General features: G+C 42.3%; 4 protein-coding genes across 4 annotated transcripts; 1 reads left to right on the forward strand and 3 right to left on the reverse strand.

Moving 5' to 3' along the window:
- Positions 1 to 2,536: 2,536 nt before the first annotated feature.
- gpn2 (GPN-loop GTPase 2) lies at positions 2,537 to 6,795 on the reverse strand. The gene is made up of 6 exons (XM_034611455.1): positions 6,723 to 6,795; positions 5,933 to 6,439; positions 5,639 to 5,795; positions 5,019 to 5,179; positions 3,139 to 3,269; positions 2,537 to 2,926 (listed from the first exon to the last, which is right to left on the reverse strand). Exons 2-6 carry the CDS (start codon positions 6,350 to 6,352, stop codon positions 2,854 to 2,856), a joined length of 942 nt encoding a protein of 313 aa, XP_034467346.1. The 5' UTR covers positions 6,353 to 6,439; positions 6,723 to 6,795; the 3' UTR covers positions 2,537 to 2,853.
- A 420-nt stretch (positions 6,796 to 7,215) lies between these two features.
- Positions 7,216 to 10,608, reverse strand: gpatch3 (G patch domain containing 3). The gene is made up of 7 exons (XM_034611452.1): positions 10,205 to 10,608; positions 8,516 to 9,015; positions 8,222 to 8,396; positions 8,021 to 8,080; positions 7,791 to 7,912; positions 7,572 to 7,699; positions 7,216 to 7,483 (listed from the first exon to the last, which is right to left on the reverse strand). The coding sequence occupies exons 1-7, from the start codon at positions 10,599 to 10,601 to the stop codon at positions 7,300 to 7,302; spliced, it is 1,566 nt and encodes a 521-aa protein (XP_034467343.1). The 5' UTR covers positions 10,602 to 10,608; the 3' UTR covers positions 7,216 to 7,299.
- A 5,698-nt stretch (positions 10,609 to 16,306) lies between these two features.
- Positions 16,307 to 17,603, forward strand: nr0b2a (nuclear receptor subfamily 0, group B, member 2a). Its single transcript, XM_034611456.1, has 2 exons — positions 16,307 to 16,906; positions 17,013 to 17,603. Exons 1-2 carry the CDS (start codon positions 16,372 to 16,374, stop codon positions 17,249 to 17,251), a joined length of 774 nt encoding a protein of 257 aa, XP_034467347.1. The 5' UTR covers positions 16,307 to 16,371; the 3' UTR covers positions 17,252 to 17,603.
- Positions 17,604 to 19,068: 1,465 nt separating this feature from the next.
- On the reverse strand, positions 19,069 to 25,086 carry kdf1a (keratinocyte differentiation factor 1a). Its single transcript, XM_034611454.1, has 4 exons — positions 24,730 to 25,086; positions 23,294 to 24,348; positions 22,820 to 22,894; positions 19,069 to 20,424 (listed from the first exon to the last, which is right to left on the reverse strand). Exons 2-4 carry the CDS (start codon positions 24,327 to 24,329, stop codon positions 20,348 to 20,350), a joined length of 1,188 nt encoding a protein of 395 aa, XP_034467345.1. The 5' UTR covers positions 24,330 to 24,348; positions 24,730 to 25,086; the 3' UTR covers positions 19,069 to 20,347.
- Positions 25,087 to 25,210: the final 124 nt, after the last annotated feature.

Consider the following 25,210-nt stretch of genomic DNA (forward strand, 5'->3'; position numbering starts at 1 on the left):
CATTCATTGTGTGTAGTCTAACCAAAACCATATCTCTGACCTTAACTATGACCAACTCTTGTCTAACACTAACCTTAACCTAACCACCATTCACACCTTAAAACCCTGACCTTAACTAGTACCTCCGAAATGAAGTAGTCTCATTAGGACATGGTATGGTCCCCATAAGGTGCACTGGTCCTGACGTGGTTAGTGTTTATGCTGGAGAGGCAACAAAAACGAGTACACAGAGAGAGAGATAGAGAGAGAGATGGTTTCTGCTCTCTCTCTCTCTCTCTCTCTCACATGCAAAGACACTCACACACACTCAGTCTCTGCTCTCTCTCTCTCTCTCTCTCACACACACACATACACACACACACACACATTCTCAGTCTCTGCTCTCTCTCTCACACACACGCACACACACACACACACACTCTCTCTCTCAGTCTCTGCTCTCTCTCTCTCTCACATGCACACACACACACAGTCTCTGCTCTCTCTCTCTCTCTCACATGCACGCACACATCTACCTCTAGGGGGCTTACAGTGGGGGAGAGGCAGGAAGTAGCAGTGAGGAGGCACATACTTGATCACATGTACAAACATCGCAACACAATTTAACATTGTGCCTGACACACCCCCCTAATGCAGGAGAGAGAGAGAGAGAGCTGTCCACATGTCATTTCCCAGCAGCCCCTCCGCACCACACAGGGTTAATGTGATTTCCCACTTCAGCGCGAGCTCGCAAAGTGGATCACGCTTTATTTCAGTCGGACTACAACCCCGCACGAGGAGCGCGTGCACACACACACACACACACACACACACACACGAAGCCCTTTGCTTGAAATGGGTGTTTTTAAAGAGTGAATTCAGATGGGAGTGTTAGATGTGGAGCTGGATAACACGGTGGCTACACAGCACAACGTCCACAGTGACAGGATTCACCTCCTGTGTGTGAGAGCAGAGTTTCAGCAGCTTGTATAAAGACAGAGGCTCCTCCATCCCAGGGACCAGACACAGGGCCAGTTGTGCAGAAACACAGATTTAATGTGGCTTCCTCTCCCCGCCTGACTTCATTTTTCTGCTCCGGCCTCTGACAAAAGCTGGAGCGGATCTTAAGAGGATCCGGGAGAAGGATTTGCAAGCACACGCGCCACCTGCTGTACCAAAAAGATAAAACCCAACTCACAGGGACTCGCTCTTGGCCAACGTCATTAACTTGAGATGTGTTTATAACGTTTTTGTCTTATCTCGTCTTCGACAAAAAATGGTCCACAGACGTTTTTTAATTTGTATTTATTTAACTAGCTTTATTTTAAACTCATAAGTCCATATCGGTATAATGTAATTATGTATCTGTTATTAAGTAGTCCATAATTATTTTAGATTAAAGGGACAACACTTTTTTCCATTTTACAATACATGTTGCACAATGTTCACTGAACAGTAAGCCCTGTAATATGGAAGATTAAAGGTTCAGTGTGTAGAATTTAGTGACATCTAGTGGTGAAGCTGCATGTTGCAGCTGATACCCCTCACCTCACCCTCCTCTTCCAAACATAAAAGATAACCTGTGGTAGCCTTCAGTTGTCCTAACAACTCAAAAGGTGTTTAGTCTCTCCAGTCTGGGCTACTGTAAACAACATGGCGGCCTTCGTAGAGAGGACCAGCTACAGATGTAAATATAAAGTATTTAAAGGGCCCACGAAAACAAGTCGTACAATTTAGGTGTGTAAACACTAGCAAAAACATCAATAGAATTATTGTATACTCAATTTCTGCCAATAGATCCCTTTCACCTAAATCTTACACACTGAACCTTCAAGCTATGCTTAAAGTATTACTGTAGTCTACACTTGATATAAGACTATGTACTGTTTAAAGACAGGTTTTTTTCCCGATCTGAGATTGTGGGCCTCCCCCCAAACAAAGCTTGGGAAAAAGTGTGTCCCACCTTATTTAGTTTCACTCAATTCATGGATTACTATAGGATACTGATTGTTTTTTGATCCCATTGGCAGTCAAACTTAACCTATACACAAGAAACATCACAATGTATTCTGCAACATAAAATATGTATTATTAGTGTTAATATTTATCCATTCACCACACACGATCCAGTTGCACTTGGATCTCTCAGGCACTGACAGTTGTCAGTCCCATTACATTCCACAGCTTATATAAAAGCAAAACGCTGTTCTCTGGATCTTCCTGTCAGACCATCGTCTGCACTAATACATGCACATGACAGGAGCTTACACGTGAACAAAGTCCAAGTCCTCTGTTTAATCTTTGCAATTAGGTTCATCACCATATTATACACACACGTATAAAAATCTGAAGAAAATAGTAATATTAATGTGAATTTCTTATTTTCTGGTAATTCATGTCCTTACATTTGTTGCACTCACTTTGTTTGTAAATGAATATCACTATATAGACCTGCTCCACTCCCCATGCTTACCATTTGAAATTTACCTGCAAGTCTTTAAAAATATCAGGCCCTTGAATATCTAATGTACTCTGAGAAAGGAAGAAAAAATATTGCTTTTACATTTGATATATATTTATATAAACAAGCAGGCATCTATTGAAAATGTCCTTTATTGTTGTTCACAAAGAGAGCACTACAGAAAAACAATTAATCACGTTGATAAGTAAAGCAAAGTTGAGTATTTACTCCCTTTCAGGCATTCTGTGTGATCTTTTATGATAGTGTGGTGCAACCTTGAGGCAGTCACAGCCCCAAATTTAGTTCCACTGCCCTGGAAGAGAGGCCAGATGAGATGGATGTTGCCAAGAGTCCTCCGGTATATTTGTGCCATAAAGCCGACCAGTCATGTCCTTTAAATTGGGCTTTTCAATTTACAGCTGCATCATTTCCTCCTCCACAGTCTTTCCACTAGTTTCAACATACCTCTCCTGCACTCCGAGAGTACTGGAGGTCAACGGTTAAGGAAAACATGACAAAATAACACAATTTAAAATGTATATTGTCAGACGGTCAGGTTACCATTAACTTAGTTCATCCTCAGTTAGCAGAAACATCCGGAGTATTCAGTTCTATTCAAACGCCTCCTGTAAATGTTAGGGTTTGATTTTAAAGCAGATGAGTCACAGTGAGTCACCGCAGTGATTAGGAAAGGATACGAGTCGAACTGGAAGTCAGCCCCCACAGCAGCTGACATCATGGCTTGCAGATTCCTCTCTTCCAGGTCTCCAAAGCAGTAGCCGTTGGCCTTGTCCACTGCTCGTAAGACCTGAATCATGCTCTCTTTGTCCTGGACACAGAAAACAGAAGCATGTTATTCAGGAGGGTTTTTCCCTGTAGAAATCTACTGGAAATACCCACTGACGCAATATTTAATGAGAAATTCTAACTGGAACCTTGCTAATGTGCTTTTTGTTTCTGGTTTGTGAGTAAAGTATATAGAAGTAATCCGATCACAAGTCTGCATAGTAACTGATGTGTTGCCGCTGCATGAAGGCACATTTGTCTAAAAGATTTGGAAACATTCTTTAAAAAATGTGGTCATGCAGCTTTTTCCACACGTTTATTATAAATCAATCAAATTTTACTTGTATAGCCCATATTCACAAAGTGCAATTTATGTCATAGGGCTTAACAAGGTGCAACATCCTCTCTCCTAAACCCTCAACAAGAGTAAGAAAACCCCCCCACCCCTCCCCCAATTAACCGGGAGGCGTACAAACCTCAGAGAGAGCCCCATGTGAGGGATCCCTCTCTCAGGACGGACAGAAGTGCAATAAATGCCGCATTTAGCTGAACACATAAACCAAATGACTATATTAACAACAATAGAAGAGACAGTTTTTAATATAATGGTGTAAAATATACATTGTAAATTGTCTGATAGAAATGAAGGGAGCAGCAATGACAGTTGAAATGGAGGAGCTATTGCCATTAATGGTAGAATATGTGAGTAGGCAAATTGAATATATTTTTACTTGAGCCTTGACCACCTGAACTCTAATCTTCAGCGTTTAGCATCTTGTCTCTCTCAAGGTCAAAAATGTTGCTCTTTAAATTTGCTGCGTTAACCGCCAGCGGTAACCAAGGTAACTAGTGGCTGCTTAACTAAGCAGGAGTAGAAAACATGATGTAGAAATGCATCAAGGCTGCATTTTCCAAGTGCCAACCTGCCATTTGAATAAATTGCTAGTCCCATATGCAGTGATGGTGCATCCAGCAGTCTAGACTCGTGTCTCTGGACCAGCACAGGATCCAATCAGTCTCCATAAAGAAATAATGTAAGAAGACGCAGACAGTCCGCTCCCTTTCACCAGTCCAATCCATCTGCAGGAATTGATCCAGTCTTCAGTTTGAAAAGAGACTCGTGATTATGACTGATATGCTGATGAAATCTTTTGAAAGATTTGCTGCTAAATCTTCTTTTATGACATTAGTTTCCTAAATTAGTGGGGGAAAAAAATCATACTCTGAGAAAGCACTTACAATCTGTCAGCTATTTTAGCTTTTTTTATTCTAGACACAGAAACTGAGCATTCAAAGCATGCAACAGTGGAATGCTGGCTAAAGCTGGTCAGGGTCTGTGATTTAAAAAAAATGTATTTAGCTCAAAGCAGGTGTTTAACAAGGTGGTCACTAAGCAATACCCCATTTCAATCGGAGAGAGTCAGGCTTGTGTTTTTTAGGTGTGAAAAAATAGCTGCAGCACGTACATACAATCTATGCTGTAAATGAGGTCAATCACATACCTGTAATAACTATATGACTACATGATTATATTTCATTCGTTTTATTTCTATAAGGTCAGAAGGCATCTGTACTACTCTGAGTCTTTTTTTCAATCAGGAAATCCCCATGTGGATTCTACTTAAATGTTTAATCCACTTAATTAACTTTATTTACTGAACCACAGATGGCAAATCAATGGGTTTGTAGCAATATTAGTTCCAACTGCAGTAGGAGATGTTTGGATCCTGAGTAACTGTGGGTCATTTTCTTTCAATATGTTACAATAAGGTTACAAAAGCAGCACTCATACCTGGACATTCAGAGGCACGAAGGAGACGAGGCCGTAGTCTTCTATGACCTCTGCCAACTTTTGATTTAGACGATGGAATTTTTTAAAGAAGGGATCTGCAGCCAGGTTTTCGAGGAGATAAGTCAGATCCATGACCTCTGTGTAGAAGTCAAGGTTGAAGGCTGTACAAGGATACACAAAACAAAACAAAATATTACCATAGTACATAACATTATGTTTGAACCTTAATTAGTCATAAGTTAATCAGTAAATCAACTGGAATGGTACTCAGTAGACTGCACACCACAGCCAAGGCCCAACAGTCTCCTTAAATACAATCAAGCTGCACCAAATCACACTTTACTTTCACACTGGATATCAGTCCCCTAAATGTGTCTGATTTTTTTTAAATCAGGAACCATGAACAATTTGGTGAAAATGTCAAGAAACACCCTCTATTGCAATGATAAAGAAAGAGACAAATGCCAAAATTGAATGTGTTCTTTCTTGGCCTATGTCCCATCCTTCCACTGGGCTTTGTGGAAATCTGTTCAGTAGTTCTTCTGTAATCGTGGTGACAAACAAACCAACCAAAGTAACAGATTGAGCTGAAACCAATTATAAACGCCCACAGCTCTTACCCAGTTTGCCATACTGCTCAATCAAGTCCATCTTGGAGAGGATGTTGACGTGGGGAAGCTCCACGTGCAGCATGGTGGACAGGGAGGTGCACAGCACAGAGATGAACTTGGCTGGGTCAGCGCAGTAGTGAGAGTCCACGAGGTGCACTGACGTCAGCTGGAGGAAGGTACAAAGTGGGAGAGAACAGCGAAAGAAGAAATTAGTTTCACATTAAGCACATGTATAACGATTGAATACATAAAGCATCAGGAGACAGCAGATCCATCTCGTCCCTGCCTGCATCCGAAGCTCACCCTGAAGTTCCACTTGGCCAGCTGTGAGAATATATTCTTGACGGAGTTCTGGTGGGTGTAGAGCTCCACCTGTCCGGGACAGTCAAACAGGAAGTAAGAGTCACCGTGTGCCTTCAGCTTGTTCTCCAACCAGTCCAGATTTGCTTCTACATACTCCATACAGTAGAGGAGCCCCCCGTTGGGGCCGAGCTTCAATCCTTCCATCACATCGTCCAGAGTGACCAGCTCCGAGATATTCACACCACAGGTATATGGAAGTCCATCGTTGGCAGGGTCCATATTCACCACCACCACCTTACGTCCCAGGGAAGTCATGAACTCCTGCATCCCTCGGCAGTAGGTGGTTTTACCCGAGCCCGGCGGTCCGATGACCACCTGGCCGAACCGGAGAGAGTGGGCGGCTCCAGGCTGACTGGACATGGTTCCGGTAACAAGTGGACTGGATCTCGCAGGGGTTCACATCAGAGAGAGGACCAGGATGTAAACCAGCATCCAGCTCACTGTTATCTGCGGGAGTCACATCAGATAGTGGCACAAAGCAACTGTAAAACTACTGCAGGTAAATTTAACCTTTATTCACCTTGACGTTCAACAAAGAGTCAATAAATCTCAATAAAGTTTGTTGACAAGTTCACATAAAGGAAGCTAGCTGGCTAATGCATGTTAGCATTAATTAAATGTCTGCGTGCTACTAAATAAAACTGAAACAACAGCTAACAACAATTTCTGTACATTTTTATAATCTTCCATTTGTGAATTTAACAAATACTGATGAGTAATCTTCACGTACCGCCGTTTTGTTTGCATGCGCACACGCTCGTAAGCCCATAGACTCGTTTACGCTGAAGCACATCCGGGTTACGTTACCAAAATAAAAGCATCACTTTAAAATTTTAATATGGAGCACAATAATTAAAGATTTGGGTGATTGAACTTAATTCAATATTAAAACCTTGTACGCTTGTTATGTACTTAGATACATTACTATAGAAATTTGAAGCACTAACATTAGATTTTTCTCAATGTAATATTAGGTGTCCATGCCTAACTTGAGTTACATCTTAGTTTTACTGTTCTTGTGGCACATATGTTGTATTGATGGGTGTTTGCTTCTCTTAATCTGATTTTAACGGTTGGTTTGACTTCAATTATTCATGTCTTTATTTTTGATGTATTGTAATGTGTCCTTGGGTATTTAGAAACGTGCAGTGAAATAAAATGTATTATTTTTATTAGATTAAATAAGAATATACATAGTAACCAGACTCAGCACAAGTTAGATGAATTAATTGAAACAAGTTTTAATATCAAAAGGCAAACAAATTCATAATAAAATACATTTATACAAAATAATAATGTATTTAACGTCATCTCCGTGGTCCAATGATGCCACCCGGCTGCCAGCCTCTGTACTTCATACTGGTGTTTGGTTGCCGTCTCAGCAAGGTGTCGCCCCCGTCTATGTCTTTGGGTTTATCATACCGCGTAGTTATGTGGAAATCTTTTCGGGCCTTTTTCCCAGAATGTAACAACAATTTCTCTCCGTGATACCTGAAAAATGAGACATTTACAAAAGCATAAAGGAAGCAATGTATTACAACATACCAAATCATGCTCATTCTATCTAATCTACACTCACCCAAAGCCCCTTTTGCAGGTGGGACGCTGGCCCTCACTTTCCAGGGCTTCAGCGATTCCAGTCTGACTGTCCCCCAAGCCTTCGCCATCCTTCCAGCCTTGCTTCTCCATCAAACGACGGCCAAAGCCCTACCCAAGGGAAATATAGTAATTAAATATGTTATAGAGACAGTAAAAGAAATTTCTGGACCAGATTATAGGCAGTGGCAACCTGACTTACCTTAGTGAACCTCTCAAACTTGCCGATAGACTGACTGGATCCAGAACCATCTTCAAGACCGTCCCTCAGCCTATTTTCGTACCGCATCCGGACATAGTCACGGGAATCCATGTCACCTCCGTCTGTAAGAGGAAGAGCCGGGCTAAAGAAAATCTGACTCTGCAACAATAACAGTGTTTGGTTCCTTTCTTGATCAAGGGGATAGGAGGTGTAGAGCAAATGTGAGATACCTTTATCATAGTAAACACTCATGTCGACATCCCAGTCGTCTGTGGTTTGTTCATCAAAATCTAAAAAGACAAAGTGACATAAATGGTAAACAAAAAAATACACGTCATTTAATGTAGTGAAGATAAATACATCATATAATTGTTGATTTGAATCTGTTTATCTGTTCATGTCTAAAATGTGATTAGTGTATTTTTGCATACCCCCTTCTTCTTCCTGCCAATACTGAGCGTCGGTGTAGAACACCAGGCCCGATCCGCCCTTTTCCCACTTCAACTCGATCTCCTCCTCAAACAGCCTCTCTTTGCATCGCTCTTGGCTCGTGACATCTTCATGTAAAGCCTCATGTCGTTCCCACTCCTCACAGCAATCATCATCCTGCAACCAATAAACGGCAAACCTCAGAGAAGGGGATGATGATGATGACATCTAGCCCTACAGTATATCTCTGCATACACAATAAATTACTGATATTGATGGATTAAACTTATACCCACATCATCTGCATTAGACTGTGTATCCTCCTCCTCCTTTTCCTCCTCCTCTTTATCCTCCTCCTCCACCTCTTTCTCCTCCTCCTCCTCCTCCTCCTGCAGCTCATCAGTCTCTGTTGTTTCTGTGTCAGCCTTGGGTCTCAAGCGTCGAGCAGCAAAAGTGCCCGGTCCTGATATTTGATGTCCAGTAGCTGTGAATATGGTCTCCTCTGTGGCCGGGAGCGTGCGGGTGTTGTGATACTGGAAAGGTACGTTGCCGTAACGGCGGTTGGAGCTGGTCTTGGGGAAAATGAGGCCCAGCTTCCTGATGAGGCGTGGAGGCAGTCGGCAGGACTGGATGAGTTGGAGGAACACTTTCACCGGTGTGCCCACGTTCCCGTTCTGCATCAGAGAGGGTGGGTTCAGCTCGGACAAGGTTTTGAGGTCAGCCTCTGTAAAGCGCTCCGTTAATGAAACACGGTGCCGCTGCTCGTACTTTGTTTTGTAGGGTAATGGCTCATCATCTGAAGGAAGTGAAAGAAATGGTGATAATTACTTCATAAATACCAAGGCACTTTCAGGATAATAACTTGAGCTCTCATAGTTTGCAATAGGCGTGATTCATTATTGATCAAGGTGTCACAAAAACAGAAATAAAAAATGTTGGGATCTTTCTGTGGGGCGTTTACATGGCCCCTCCCCCGTATCTGTGTGGGTTCTCTCCTGGAACTCCGGCTTCCTCCCACAGGCCAAAGAATGTGCAAGGCAGATTGGGTTTAGATCAACTGGTGACTCTAAATTGACTCTAAGTTCTGAATGTGAGCATAATTGGTTGTTTTGTCTGTTTTATGTTGGTCCTGTGATACGCTGATGATCTGTCCAGGGTGCACCCCCCTTCTCACCCAATGTTGGCTCCAGCTAACCTCAAGGAATAATTGGTGTAGATAATTGATGAAAAGTACAAACTGTGTTTCCAGGAGTACGATAATAATCGTGTTTGTACGATAATTACGCCCTCTGTACGATCAACAAGTAATTTCATCATTTAGTGACGTTATTGGTAGTTATAATTTTCTGTATAATAAAATATAGATCTACGTCTGTATTACATGCTTGTAATGATGAATATGGACCATATGTTTTTTACACATCACATTTTATGTGACGTCTTTCCAGCCAATAATGATAGGCACACTGGTGGAGGATGTGGTAGACAAGGACAGCAACTCAGATGAGGATAGGTTAACAATTTGTCAGCATCAATTTAGTGTATATAGTGTATATAGTGTATGTATATATATATATATATATATATATATATGTGTATTGTTAATTTTTTTTTGGTTATTATTTTCTTAAATATGACTCATGTACAACAGGTTCTCACCAAAACAGAATAATCTTAAGCCTCTAGTCAGGTACTTCAACACTGTCTCATTGTTGGTGAGAATGGATTGATCTACCTGTACACTTGTTCCTTCACTTCCCATAATCACATCAGGTTTTACTGCAGGCTACAAGGTGTGATTATTCTGTTTGATTCCTCCAGGTTGATAAAAGCTCCAGAGTCACAGAACAAGTGTGTAGAATCGACGGAGTGTCCCTTTAGTGAGGCACAACAGAAGAAGGGGATATCTTTGGCAAAACGATGAGTCATTTCTTCCTGTTCGTGTTGAGGGTCGAACACAGTCAAGTTTTAAACATTCAACTAACCTGTGTCGAGCGTCACTTTGACTCTCTTGATAACACAGCGCCTGGACAGCCACGTCCCCTTCGAGTTAATCCAGTGATTCCCCGCGTACATCTTGACGAACCGGTCGGCGTCTTTGCCCTGAACCGAGACGACGCAACAGCACGACCCCGCCGCCTGCTTCTTCTTCTTCTCCGGGTTGTTTTCACTGAGCTGCTCGGTCTGTGTGGAGCCGGAGCCGGAGCTTCCCTCCTCCGTGTTTTCTCTCAGCACCACCGGCCGGTGTCGGTAGTGGAAACAATTAAAACCACCGCTTTCTATAAACTGACAGAAATAGTTTCTCAGGTCCGACGAGTGAAAAGCTACAGGAATATTACTGACGGCGAAATACACAGGAGCCTCTCTCTCACAGTCCGCCATGATTGTTTATCACCGGGACGGCATACGTCATCTGTGCGACTACAGAACTGACGTCACATCCGCTTCCTGAATATGATAGTATATAATAGTATATTATATACTATTATATATATTTAACAATAGTTGTAAAATGGCCTATTAATGATGTCAAATCCGTGTATAAACACTTAAAACCTCTCATAACACTTAATATTGTTATATTATATTATATATATGTGGAAGTATAAAGAAACATACTAAATTATTTAAGGATAAAGACAATTTAAGGAAAAGCAAAGTAATAGAGGAAACATTACGAAAAAAGGGATAACAATAAATACAATGTGCAAAAAAAAGAATAATAAATGACAATAATTTTTAAATACCTACATAAATTAATTAATTAATTTCTCTTTATTTTTCAACATATTTATTAGCTTTTTCATTATTTTATTCTATATTTCCACATTTAGGTTTGTGTTTTTTTTCATATTTATTATCTTTATGGCACCTGTATGGCTCTATGTATGTATACGCTTCCATTCTTCATGGTTTTTTATTTCTGTATAATTCTCATACATTTCACATCAAAAAGAACAAACACAGAGGAGTTCCTAATGAAAGACACAGATAGATCTTTAAAGATACTATATGGTTTGATTCTCCTTGTTCTGTCTTTATCTCTCACAACAATATGTCATATCAAGTGTGAAACTACCTACCCTGAACAATCAATATTTGAGATCATCTCTGAAGATTTTACTGTATCTATGTGCACCATTGTTTCTTTGTCTTCTAAATTAAATTATGGCAATCCAATCCAAACTAAAATTCCCCTGATTTCCAAGATGAATGCTTGCAGAGATAACAAGCACTGTGACAGGGATGAGAACTTCAGCTCGTACAGTGTCTCATATGTCAACGTAGTCTCATACACAGGCCACATCCGCAGTGTCAGACCCACACTCAGCTCTCTGACAACACAAATCACTTACAAAAAAAACCATGTACAAAAGAGACAAAATGGGATGTACCTATAAGTGGAGTTATTCCCTTTGTTGGACAATTTCCCAAAACTGAAAATCGACTCATAACACTCATCAAATAGAACATTGACAGTGAGATATTCTGCAGCTTTGATCACAGTCAAAATTAAATGGAGAAACTAAACTGCAAGACTCAAATGACACAAAATCCCCCAGGCTCAGTTTTAAATCAATTTTACAACAACACAAGATAAAGCTCTTTATTCTCACTGACAAGACCATCGTTGTCTTTATTTTATTTTTTAATTATTGAAATCTTTTACATCATGTCTGTCAGAGACACAACCATGACATATTCAGTCAGAGTTCATTGACCCAGCAGCAGCAAGGTCTTTAGCCTTCACCTCAGCTTTTATCATAGTGTTTTGATAGTAATAGGCTGTAAAACTAGAGTCGGGTGTCTGGACCCTGACATCACTTTACAAACCATATTAAACACTTACTGTGCATTAGTGACAGCCGTTTTGTGGAATGTCATGTGTGGAAAATGAAAGAAATTGTGATGAAAGCATCTCAACTTTACAGATTGAATTAGTTCAATGTTATTTTTATATTTATAATCAAACTAGACCAGTGCTTGTAAAGTACTGAAAGATTAAAACTTCATATATAATCTATTTAGAGCTCTTCTGTATACTTGAATATCTGAAAGACAGCAGAAATGTAAGACTTACTGTATCTTATCACTTCCAAGTTACATGGGAAATTTTCCAGCACAGACAGATTTAAAAAAAAAAAAGTCAGTAATTACCCTGGAAGAGATGAGATCTTTTCACAAATCTACCAAAAGTCAGTGTTGTGAGTCATTGCTTTGAAGCTTTTGGCCTTAATAAATTAAGATACAGCTTTACAATTAAACTGTATGGTTTGTTATGGTTTGTAGTACCAATACAATAACACTTTATACATACATACATACATACATACATACATACATACATACATACATACATACATACATACATACATACATAGTATACCTTGCATTTTTGAAAATAAAAGTTATTTTACAAAATCATTATTTCTGTTTAAACAAAAAACTATCTTAATTTCTGAAATACCTCAGTGCCTCTTAACATAAAGCAGAAAAAAATCCGCCAAACTAAAAATCTGTCATGGTAAAATATAAGGAGACATCTAATTCAAGTATAACAAAATAACACTGAAAGTCTGACCAAGCAATGATTCCACCTGGTTGTACAGTACTTGATAGATCTGGGTACACTTTGCTGCCGACATCTTTTAGTTATAACCCCGAGAGTATATGTGTTCAGGTTTATCACAGTTGTGCTTCAAGAGGTACTTTAGGGACAAAGTAAAGATAAAAAGCCTGAAAACTTGATTTTAATTTGGTTGTTTAGAAATGTGAGCTCCACATTCTGGGTCTGCTTTACTGCATAGGAGTTTTCTGATATTGTCCTTGTAAGTTTACAAGGTGTACATATAACTTTAAACATAACTTTTATAGTGAACCTGACAGAGGTACAAATAAACATTTGATATGACTTCCAACAGTTTGTACTCCTCTGTAATTTAATGATTTTTTTTTTCTTCCCCCCTCGAGGATTGAAATGAACCCGCGGTAATAACTGTCACCTTGGGTCAATGACCCAGTGAAAAATGAACCTGGGCTGTATTAGCATGAGGTCAAGGTCAAGTGTCATGTTCCAGACATGGTGTCCATCACGCACACAGGTTAAACAGTCACACTGAGATTTCAATGACCTGGGGAAACTAAAAACCATGCAGGAGAAAACCAAAGTCAATATTTGGTGGGAAAGCTGACAAGAAAAGCAAACTGTGTTTCAGGGGATGTGAGGGATGTGTTGACGCAGTTCTCTTCAAAATTATCCAGTGATTGTCCAAAACATGTATTTCAAACAGTGTTAACTTTGCTATACTATTACAGCAAAATACCTAAAGATATTTTTACAGTTTATATGTGTTTTAATAATAATAACAGCAGGTGCCTGCCATTACATCACACTTCATCAGAGCTGGAAAGCTTTTAATTCCTTGAGCTAAGAAAAAACAGCAGTTGCTCCACTTGTGGAATGAAGGCCATTTTATTTTTATTGTCTTGGTGGAGATAAGCGTCTGTCCTCCGTGTCCGTCTCTGCCTGCTCCTAACCTCTATAAACACACACCTTATCACAAGCATTTACAACTGTCAGCCCGCTTCATGATGTCCGGGGCGGCCGGGTGCATTATAGGTCACCTCACAGAGAGTACCACATTCTCAAAGATAACAAAGCATTGTTTTATTCAAGGCTGTGGTCCACATTTGATTGAGCTCCTGTTATTATGGATGTGTCACATCTCCCATGAATAACAAATCAAGGTGTATCGTGGCCAGATCACCCCAGGAGGGAACATGAGGCTGTGAGGCATATGCTGGAGTAACCTGCGAAACAATGAGTAAAGGGAACGACGGAGTAAAACAAACATTCGGTGACTGGCGCTGCCAGTTTTGTCTGGCATGTAATCTCTTTATTGCAGTCATTCACCGCAGGGACTGACCTTGACTCCACCGTTCTGTGGTTCTTCCTCTGCAGCTTCTTGGCTTGTGCAGCATTAAAAGTAAAGAGCATGATGTGGTATAAATAGTCACCTGTCACTATACAATGTGATAAATGTCTTAGTAGGTTTATAGTGTTAAATGTATACATTAAAGGAGTGTGTAGTCGAATGAGTGCTGTTTGTTTATTTGTGACAACAATTAAGTCATCTGCTTATCAGTCTCAAACCTCAGTGCCAGGCACAGAAGAGATAATAAATTAGGATAAACTCATTTAAATGACACAAGCAGGACATTGCACCACCTGTTACAGATGCCATAAACTGAAATCCCCTGGATTCTCTGGTTTCAGATTTTGGCCTCATGACCAAAGTAAAAAAAAAAGTGAAACAAATCTGGACTCTACATCACTGTAACCTGATGCATATAAGATTGCAGCAGGTTTTTTTTAACCATGCAGCAATTGTATTACAACTTATCACTGAAATGTGTGGTCCAGCAGTTCTATCAAGCCGCACCAAATTTCACACACTCATAGATATCAGTTTCATGCATTTTCTCATCAAGATCCATGAATTAGTTCTTGGCAATTTGGGAAAACGTCCAAAAAACAGCCCTTTCTTGTGACGGTAAAGAAAGAGAAAAATTATCCCAGGATCTTCCCCTTTATCCAGAAAATGTAATTAACCAACAGTTAAACAGACGGGTGGAAACATGATCTCCTTGGCAGCGGTAATAAATATAAAAGCCCACAAGCACCCGTAAAATGGAACATGCACTACAGCAGGGACATGGATCACAGGAATCTATGTAGGCTTGAGATGATGAACCTCTCTATTGCTAATTAATAAAATCATAAAAAGTTGTAAAAATGAATGTCCATCCCTGCTTACAGCAACATAAGCAGAAATACCCACTCCCTTACCAAGAATTTCAATATTTACAGCTAAGAACTTTTTATATTGGTCAACCGTTCAAGGATATTGGAAACTATCCAAGACGTGATCCATTTAACATTTTGTTTATGAAGCCCTGTTACCCATTAATTTGGAGGATCGGGACTAAAGTGGGAGTGGGATTGAGGTTTTGAGATTGTGGCAGAACAGTGGACGGTACATAGCAGTGGTGTTAGGTGAACACTGAATTTAAGAAGAAAAAGAAAAAAAGTTATACATTTTTTTTTAATTACTGTTATTAAATACCTTCTGTATCCCTCCACTTCCAAACTACATGGGTTTTAACCGCATAACCCCCCCCCCCCCCCCCCCGCTTTAGATGAGCCACTTTCCTTCATTCCACCGGCGGAGGATCTGTGATTATCCCAAATTCATGGAGCTACTTTAACAATCTATCCCAAGATATGTATTTTGACAAACTTCTCAAAATCTGATTTTACAGTCTTTCCATCAAGCTTACAGAAATCTCACTGACCAGTGGCAAAGACTGCAACCGCCAACCTCTGGAAAACACAACTGACTCGTCTGAGGAAAAAAAATAACGTTTTATAGAAAATCACAACTCTTTACATGAATCTAACCTGACACATGATCGGCAGCAGAATCTCCTGTCTCATTTGATTATATTGTCCATTAATGTATTTTTTAAACATTTGTAAGGTAAAGTCAATGTAGCTCTGTATACGACATGAAAAACCAAACTCAAACTTTAACCTGAGCTTTAGCAACTCCTGATGATTGAATGAAAAGAGGTTGTGTTGAGCACTTTCACAACAATCTTCAACCACAATTATCTTTTCATGATTCCCAGTGCTGCTGTGTGATTACAGTAAGAAAAAGAGGAGTTAACTGACAGGTCAATGCCCCGCTCTCTGCTCTGGCCTCTTTCCAGCTCTCCAGGTGTGAGCTGGCAGAGTGCAGGGACACAGCGAGGGGCTGATTACCTCTGCAGTCCTTGGTAGCTTGGTACTGCCTGGGTTAATGACACCGGTAACAAGATAAGGCCCAGCCCTATTGATATCCAGGCGTTACTCCACCAGCTCCCCTTCATTGAGAAAAGCTTATCGGTTTCCCAGGGTTATTCCATCAGTCACCTGGCAGAGAACACGGTTGTTTTTCACTGAGACTATATTGACAAGTCAAGGTCCACGGAGCAGGGTGGGTTGGTCGTATAAATACACGGACAAGTGGAGGCAGCGGCAGCAGAAGTCACCGGCTCATCCTCTGAGAGGACGCACCTTTAACTGAGTCGTATCTCTACGAGCTGTACAATGGATAACGGATGTCATTGCTCGGCCAGCAGCGACAGGCTGTCCAACCCTATCCTCTACAACATCCTGAGTCAGATGGAGAACAGCAAAGCCGTAGATAACAACTTCAACTACAACTCAGTGCCTCACAGGTGCAACTGTGAGCTGCGGCGGACTGTGTGCCTGAAAAGGCCTGTGGAGATTTGCAAAGACGCTTCGGCCGTTCTGGTGAAAACCGTGCACTTCATGAAGAACTTACCCGCTTTCAACCAGCTGCCGTCAAATGACCAGTTCTCACTTCTGAAAAGCTGCTGGGCACCGCTCTTCATCCTGGGTCTGGCCCAGGAGCACGTGGACTTTGAGGTGACGGACACCCCCGCTGACAGTATGCTGAAAAAGATTCTCCTCAACCGCCAGGAGAAGCTGGACACGGAGAGAGAGCAGCCCACCATGGCCGGAGTCAGCAAACTCAAGTCCTGCCTAAAAAAGTTTTGGAGTTTGGATTTGAGTCCAAAGGAGTATGCATACCTCAAAGGGACCACGATATTTAACCCAGGTTTGTTTTGTACTCAAATTTAAGAAGTTACACAAAAACACTTCAAATTTTCAATCTCAAAATCTACCTTACAAAAGCACTAATGTCCTGTCTTTACCACCAACAGATGTACCAGATCTAAAGGCAGCTCTCTTTGTGGAAGGCCTGCAACAGGAAGCTCAGCACGCCCTCAGCGAGGTGGTCCAGCTCATCCAGCCTGGCCAGGAGCGCTTCGCTCGAATCCTCCTCACAGCCTCCTTGCTGCAGAGCATCACGCCCAGCCTCATCACTGAACTCTTCTTCCGGCCCGTGATAGGCCAGGCCAACCTGCTGGAGCTACTGGTCGACATGCTCTTCTGCAGATAGAAGAGCGGGAACCGTCCAGGAGGGGGGGTGGTGTTCCTCACAGAGCTAATGCTGAACTTTTCTGTTGACCAAACTCAGCAACGGTTCCCTCATGAAAGTCTGACAGAAAAGCACTTGTGATAAAGACGATAAGGATTGACTGAACTCGAAGCTTGAAACTATGAATTTCTCCCAATGACACTGAAGCTGAGGTCACTTTAGAGCAGTGTGAAAAGACTGAAGAGCAAAGATGTGACTTTGCAGACGGGTCATTCACTGTTTCTCATGTTGAAGACTTTCTGTTTTTACGTCACTGTTGTAAATAAGGTTTTTCTGCCTTTACAGAACATTTCTAATAAATATATTTTTGTACACGAACCTAATGGTGAAGTCCTGTCTCAGTGTTTGTCAAAGGAGCCAAACTTGAAACAATATTTGTTTTATGCACCTGATAATAACACTCTGTTCTTCTGTTCAAACACCTTGTTTGTTGTTACTGACATGTTGTGCAGCCAATCGTTTGTGTTTAACATTGTTGATTCCTACTGACTAGGACAGTAAACAGGGCGACTATGGCTCAGGAGGTAGAGTGGGTCGTCCACTTAGGGGGTCAGACAGTGGTTTGATCTTCATCTCCTCCAGTCCAGATGCTGAAGTGTCCTTTGGCAAGACACTTAAAGTAAGTGCTGCATACATGTGTATTAGTGTGAATTGGTAAATGAATTTAACTGTAAAGTGCCGTCATTGCCCTATATAGATAAAATCCATCCACCCATTATCAATACTGCTGATCCTTCGATGGTGGCAGGGGGAGCTGGAGCCGATCCCAGCTGACAGTGGGCGAAAGGCGGGGTGCACCCTGGACACCAGCGTATCACCGGGTCAACATATATGGACAACAAACAACCACTCACACTTACTTACTCCCTCGGACTGTGGGAGGAAGTACCCGGAGAAAACCTGGGTAACTCGAGAACATGTAATCTCCAAACAAAAAGGCCCAGGCAAACAAAGGTGGGATTCGAACCTGGGAACCTTCTTGCTGTGAGGAAACACTGTTAAAATCCATTTGCCAAATTACCATTTAAAAACCCACTAACTTTTCGACCACTAGTATTGCAGCATTGTAGTTTTCATGCAGTTTTATTTTCACTAGTTGTAATTTGTCGCCCCCTTGTGGACGTTACTAGTAACCGTGTGTTTACTCCCTTTGAATACCTGACTTCACTCACACACACAAACACACACACACACACACACACACACACACACACACACACACACACACACACACACACACACCAAACAATCAATCACAGTGGAATAAGCAGCTGACTGCTAAACCAAGTGTCCTAAAAATGTTGGTCTGCTGCTGAAGACAAGCTCTCTTGATTCACCTGGCTCGTGGTATGTTCGTTGTGAAACTGTGAGACTTTAAACATGACAACTCATACAGGTAAAACAGGAATGTGCTGGTGGGGGCAAGGAGCCAGAGGAAACGAGGTTACACAGGGCAACTGCAGCTCGACGCAAACACAAAAGAAGATCTACGATCACAACATTTCGGTGCAGAAGAACACAGATAAACAGCTCATTTTCAGTTTACTGGGTTTTGCTGGGTGGAAATTGTTTTTCTTACAGATAAGTGGGAAAATGTTTTACCTATTTTTATCTAAATCACATGGTGCAACTTGTTCTGTCCTGCACAAGGTTTGCAGGCGGAAGTTGTGACATTACTGCAAAAAACATACATATTCCTACGAAATAGAATAGCAATCTAAATATAATCCAAACTGATAATATGCAAGTTGAGCAATTTCTATTTAAGTAAATTACATTTGTTGTGTTATTGTAAAATATGTGCGTTAGATGTTTGGATCAACAACAATAGACCTGTCCCCTGAAGGCTTCCTACTACAAGAGTGAGGTGATCTTGAAGAACACATTACTGGATTAAAATAAAGTTTATTTCCTTTGAACCACAGTAGGACTCTGAGCCAGGTTCCTGAAACCAGGCTGCTTTTCTGCACTGCTTCTTCCCTCTGCAATAAATGACAAAGACAAACCCCAGGATTTTATTTCCTTTCCGCCAGAACCAGCCAAACGAGTTCCTTCTTTTGCTGAGGGCGGAAAAAGGCAGCCTGGTGCAACACAGTGACCTTGGGGAGAAGAGCTCGACAACAGTAATCCCAGAGATAAAGAAGAAAAGAAGACTTAAGGACCTCTACTGTGAATCTGACTAGTTGAAATATGATAATTTATGATAATCAAAGCTGCATTAGCTCAAATTAGACAAATTTTGTTGCAGCTTGTGTAGAGAGACAAAACAAACAAGGTGACAGAAAGAACTACAACATTAAATCAGGAAACTGGTTTAATGTAGTGGCTCATTTATATCCATAGCCTGTTTTGAAAAAGTTAATTCTCAAGCATGTTTGTAGATAAACCTGCAACAACATTATAACCAGGTACCTGTTTTAAAGTTGTGGCTGATGGATGTAATTTCCTTGACGAATACAGTTGAAAAGGTATAAACAAGCACGGAGATTTTATTTAGTTAAAAACAGCACTTATCTCGAGAATAAAAAAAAAGCTGTGGCCAAATGCTACACATGGTTTAACAACCCAGGAAGTAACATGGACTTTAAAAATATGTACATCCCAAAAAAATATGGCTTAACAACACAGTTTTCAGATCAAAACATGTCTCTAAGGAGTCTAAATGGCAGTAGTCAATAAACCCGCACCTACGGTGCATGCGCAGCGGCTTGCAAAAACAATCACAGGCAAGAATGACGACGGTTACATTGACTGCTAAGACTGCACGGAGTGTAGTCACGTCTCTTTTTCTGAAAACAGCTCCAAATACTGCGTACTAATACATAAACACTTTGTCTTTCCTTGTATTCAAAAAGAAGTTTCCTCAGTGGCACATTTGCTGGAAACATTAAACGTCCTTGAATTTTAACGAAACATTAGACCACTAAAAGGAGGAGTACAACAGCCCAAAAGCTGCTCCACTCAGTAACAGCATAAATGACAGCAGAGGGGTTCAATTGTCCATCGTGTCGGCTCCATCCCTCGTCAGCGTAGGTACTTGTTCTTCTGTGCTGCCCCTCAGAGGAGCAGAGGGGTGCCCGAAGAGTTGGTGTCCTGGTGGTAGGGCGAGTAGGCTGTGGTGGTGCTGGAGTACGCTACGAGAGAAAATACAAGTTTTAATGCAATGAAAACAAAAAAAAACGTAGAAGTAATTAGAGATTTTCCTACAGTGATATTAGCATCGGAAAGGCCGCTGATGTTGCAGAAAATTGGCGAGTGCGATACGAAAAAACATGTTTTTTAAGTATATTAGTTTCACCAAGAAAAAACTGCAATTGCTGTACTGCCACTGGCAAGTTCTGTTTTTAGAGAGGCGCCGAAAAGGTGATGTCCTGAAGTGAAGCGTGAGCATCACAGAGCGAGCAGCAATTTGGCAACATTTCAAAATGTTTAGCCCCACAGGTTAAATGGCAACATATACCGTGTGTAAGACTTCCGTTTCAAAGGGTGGCACCATAGTGTTGCCAACACTAGCAATCTCATAAAGCATTTAAAGAATCGTCACATGAACAAGCACAAGGAGTTCAACAAGGTGAAGGGGAAATAAGGATGGATTGCAGCAACTAACTCTGGAAACTGCATTCGAACGATAAGCAGATGGTGACAAACCTGTCGAGGACATTGTTGTGTATTCCTCAATGTATTCGTTTGTGTTGTTTTCCAGATAATCAAAGGAGTAAATTCTCTGTATGTTGGTTTTTCAAAGGCTTTAACCTGAGCCAGGCCAAACAACAATGTTAGCAATCATCACTTCCACACAGGGTTAGTAGCATACAGCTGTTAAAATACATTATATATGTTATTTTTTTTAAATATAGGAACAGTGCTCGGTATCGACCTATATGCAAAGTCCAGGAATCGAAGGGAAGGGAAAAATGGTGTCAGAACATCTCTGCTCTAACAACAACAAACAAGGAGATTCTCCGCCCAGACGCATTCAACAACACAGAAATCGCAATGTGTAAATTCTGCTGCAGAGATCACATGTTTTTGTTTACAACACATCTTCACTGGCATCGGCCCTTATCACCAAAAGCTCTCTTTATATCTTCGTCTAGATCTCCTTTTTGCATCTGTTGCATGGTAGAAGAGTCATCAACACGCCCGCTAACTCACACAGAATCCTCTGATGGCTCTCACATTAGTTTTTACTAGGGGGCTGGCAGAAGAAACTGTGGACAATGTCCGAAGCCTCTCAATTCAACATTTGCTTTCTCACATACAACCCGTCCAGAGATTATTATCTGGAGTTCAGTGCAGGTCTGAAAGCAGATTTACGGGAGCAAAAACAGCTGAATACAGTACGTAGTTATATTTCTTGCAAACAAGGTGAGGTTTTAAATGTGGAGTTTATTCCAGGACGTTGACGCATCCTGAGGCCGAGATGTGAAAGTTGTAGAAACACAATGTGGTGTACCCTCATTCAAAGACAGGTAACAGGACACCCCTTCCTTTTAGCAGCCTCTTTGCAGAACAACAAAAAAGAGAGAGGCAGAGAGAGAGAGAGAGAGAGGCTGCCGTATAGTAATCCATCTGTAACCCAAGTTATTTGCTAAAATTACATAATAAACCAGGGGGGACATTATGTGGCATATATTTAATGTGACCTGATCTGCAAGCTTTAAGCAGGTGGTGTAGCGTGACCGCTGAGCTGCAGGGAAGAAAGAGGCAGATTTACAGGTTGGTGTAAGGTGGCAGATGAGGGGAGGAGGTAGCTAATGAGCGCAGGATTGTAATATGCAGAGAAAAGGAAAGGAATGCGGGGCTTTCAATGTTTAAAGAGAGGTATGCTACAGGAAAGCAGAGAGCAGGTGAGAAAATGCCTGCAGCTGCAGCAGGTACAATGGATTGCAAAGACTGAGCCCCACATAGTGATTCACACACAGGTAAGGTGGTAATTATACCTCAATGACCATGACAAATTAAAGTCTGTAGCTCCGTGAGCCCAATAAACACAATTAAAAAGGTCCAGTGTGTAAGATTTAGGTGAAAGGGATCTATTAATCCTAGTGATGTTTTCACGAAAATGAGTGTGTTTCATCTAAATTATACAAATTGTTGTTTTCTTTACCCTAGAATGGCCCTTTATATTGAAATACTTAATATTTACATCGGGGGGGGGGGGGGGTCCGCGCTATGGAGGCCGCCATGTTTCTTATAGTAGCCCAGACTGGACAAACTAAACACCCTTTGAGTTTTTATGAAAACTGAAGGTTACCACAGGTTCTCTTTCATGTTTGGAAGGGGAGGATGAGTTGAGGGGTGTTCAGCTGCAACATGCAACTTCACCACTTTATGTCACTCAATTCCACACACTGCAACTTTAAGATTCGGATGTGCAATATTTATAACCACTAATCAACTCCCCTGCTGAACGATTCTGGATCTGATTCAACTCTTAATCCCAGAGTCGTGCTTATTTTCTTCCACACAAAGGAAGATGCAAAAGGTTCTGCGCCTCCGATGTGGAAAACTCCCACATGTACTCACTTTTCCCGCTGTAATGTCTCATTTTCCTCGCCAGCTCATCCGACGGCGTCTGCTCCGACACCTTCACCTCTGGAACTGCAGCAGGAGACAAAACAAACAGACGGAATGAAGCAGACGAGGAGCTTCGACAACCTTACATACACCCTGATTCTACTATTAATCCATTCATCCCGTCTATTGTGCAATATGTTGGAGAAGACGGCAGGTGCCTGTATCAGCTTGCCTCAGATTAACTGATTGTTATTAGGTCATTGCTAACAAAATGCCGGGCATATCAGGGTTTAAAAGAACAAGCCAAACAAAGGAGTTTCAGCAGCGTTCCAACAGACGCCATGAGTCATTAAAGGAAGTCAGGTAAGGTGATCGGAATATTTAGGTTGCAGCCTGGAGGCGGTGAATAGCCAGGTTGTCACAGGGTATAACTACTTAAACAGTAGTAATCATTAGTGTTTATTGGTTAACTGATATTCTTACAGTCACTGCTAACGAAGGTGTTGGTCATGGTCTCGTTGCCACTGTCAGGGAGGGTCCCGTCGCTCCTCCCATTCGGACGCTGCCCTGTGGACTGATGGCTCTTGTTCCTCTTGCCCTTGCGCGTGCTGATGCGAATGACTCCATGCACCAGCTTGCACTCGGCCTCCTGCTCCTCCAGGTTGTAATCCTGAGCGATGCTGTAGATGAGCTCGCTGATCTCGATGGTCTTGCGGGAGAAGGACGAGTCCGAGGTGCACTTGGCCAGCTGGTCGATCTGGTGCAGGGCGTACAGCTCCAGTAGCTTCTTGGTGATGAGCGAGTCAATGTCTGTGCCCGTGTCGCTCAGGTCGTCCAGGTCATAGTCCTCCCGGGATAACAGGCTGGTGTTGCTGACCGGCCGGTCGCTCTCCCCTTTGCCCGGCGCACGGGTCCGTTTGGGGGCAGCAACCGGATACCTGACCGTCTGGCCTGCGATGCGCACATCAGGGTAGCGGAAGCTGTCACTTGTGGGCAATTTGGAGGCTTTGGTGACTTTGCTCGACTCCAGAGGAATGCCACAGGTGGGGTTGGACACGGCCATGCGATTAGTAGGGTGAGGCTCGCTGCTCATCTTAGGGGGATGGTCTGTGGAGCTCTCGTTAACAGGCAGGCAGGGCTCCCGGCTGCCGTAAAATCCACAGGTTAGTACACAGCAGATAAGAGCCTTGCAGCTGCTCCAGCCCATAGAGGCACAGGAGCCACAGGCATGTCTGGTGACAGGCGTGTTGTCTGCCGACCCAGGGATAAATCCTATAGTCTCAGAGCCCCGGGGCGTGCCGTTTCGTGCGTGGCCCCTGCTGCGGCCGTACTTGTTCTCTGGATACCGGGAGTGGTCGGCGTGGGGCTCGTGTAGATGCTCCCCATGAGGATCCTTGTAGGACTCTTGGCTCTCCCTGGATATCGTCCGGGTCTGCCTGTACTTGTCTGCCTTGGAGCTGGAGCTGTGGTGTTTGTGGTGGCGGGACGCCTGGGGAGCCCCTGTGCTGTGGCCAGGCATGGCTCAGAGTGCCCGGGACCTGGTGAGGGACAGACACGCAGACAGGATGTAGAAATAATAGCCAGATGTAAAGTAAACCTGCCCCTGTTGTTGCCACACAAGTTTTGCAGCATCAAAGGCACCATAGTATAATGAAAACAGGCTGCATTCATGTAGGAGACACTCAGTCTTAAGTGAAGTAGAGTAAGTTCCCATGAAACCCTCAGAATGTAAATAAAGCAGAAGGTAAATAAACCAGACCAGCTGGATTGATTGCTGGCCTGATAATGTTTTGGGCCATTTCGTCGCGCCCTTAGAACCTTGTTTGGCCTCCAGTGAAATGAGCAGGAAAACTGTTTCACACCAAACCTCCTTCCACTTTTATCCGTTTTTCATTTAACTCACCAGATTATGAATTTACCGCATAAGAGGAAACAGCGGCGGTTGTCTCTCACTCCAGGCAACTCGTCCAGCGAGCAAACCGCGGAAGTCTCGGGGAGAAAACTTCCCCGTGCCACTGTTTCAACGGGAGAAAATCGAAACGTCTCTTTGCCGCCCACAGGTTTTTTTCCCCCAGGTGACTCGACTTCCAGCGACTCGCACGCTTCACACACCTGAAGGAGAAGCGCCGGACTCGGGCACCGCGCAGACACACGCGTCCTGTTCTCCCGTGGAAAAGGAGAGTGAAGGAAAAGTCGTGTGGAGCAGAGTCTCCAGTGTTTGTCTCTTACCTGCGGACACAGTTAGTCCCGCGTCATACCTGCTCCCACCCACAGGTGGCGCGTGACGTCACGCGAGGCGGATAAAAGAGCAGAGAAGAAGGAGAGAGATTTCAAAATAAAGAGCTGTTAAAAATACAACAGTTTTTAACTGTGAATATGTATATTTTATTTTAACTTATG

Source organism: Hippoglossus hippoglossus, chromosome 16 (assembly GCF_009819705.1).
Source record: "Hippoglossus hippoglossus isolate fHipHip1 chromosome 16, fHipHip1.pri, whole genome shotgun sequence".
NCBI lineage: Eukaryota > Metazoa > Chordata > Actinopteri > Pleuronectiformes > Pleuronectidae > Hippoglossus > Hippoglossus hippoglossus.

Excerpts from the sequence above, each read along its gene's own strand:
- gpn2 (XM_034611455.1), bottom strand. The coding sequence starts at position 6,352 with ATGTCCAGTCAGCCTGGAGCCGCCCACTCTCTCCGGTTCGGCCAGGTG. Across the intron at positions 3,270-5,018 it reads TCGTGCCTCTGAATGTCCAG|GACAAAGAGAGCATGATTCA; the intron begins GTATGAGTGCTG and ends TTCTGTGTCCAG. Across the intron at positions 2,927-3,138 it reads GCTGACTTCCAGTTCGACTC|TACTCTCGGAGTGCAGGAGA; the intron begins GTATCCTTTCCT and ends GTTGACCTCCAG.
- gpatch3 (XM_034611452.1), bottom strand. The coding sequence starts at position 10,601 with ATGGCGGACTGTGAGAGAGAGGCTCCTGTGTATTTCGCCGTCAGTAAT. Across the intron at positions 8,397-8,515 it reads CACAGTCTAATGCAGATGAT|GATGATGATTGCTGTGAGGA; the intron begins GTGGGTATAAGT and ends TATTGGTTGCAG. Across the intron at positions 7,913-8,020 it reads GAGTGTTTACTATGATAAAG|ACGGAGGTGACATGGATTCC; the intron begins GTATCTCACATT and ends TTCCTCTTACAG.
- nr0b2a (XM_034611456.1), top strand. The coding sequence starts at position 16,372 with ATGGATAACGGATGTCATTGCTCGGCCAGCAGCGACAGGCTGTCCAAC. Across the intron at positions 16,907-17,012 it reads GACCACGATATTTAACCCAG|ATGTACCAGATCTAAAGGCA; the intron begins GTTTGTTTTGTA and ends TACCACCAACAG.
- kdf1a (XM_034611454.1), bottom strand. The coding sequence starts at position 24,329 with ATGCCTGGCCACAGCACAGGGGCTCCCCAGGCGTCCCGCCACCACAAA. Across the intron at positions 22,895-23,293 it reads CACCTTCGTTAGCAGTGACT|TTCCAGAGGTGAAGGTGTCG; the intron begins GTAAGAATATCA and ends CTCCTGCTGCAG. Across the intron at positions 20,425-22,819 it reads GAGACATTACAGCGGGAAAA|CGTACTCCAGCACCACCACA; the intron begins GTGAGTACATGT and ends TTTCTCTCGTAG.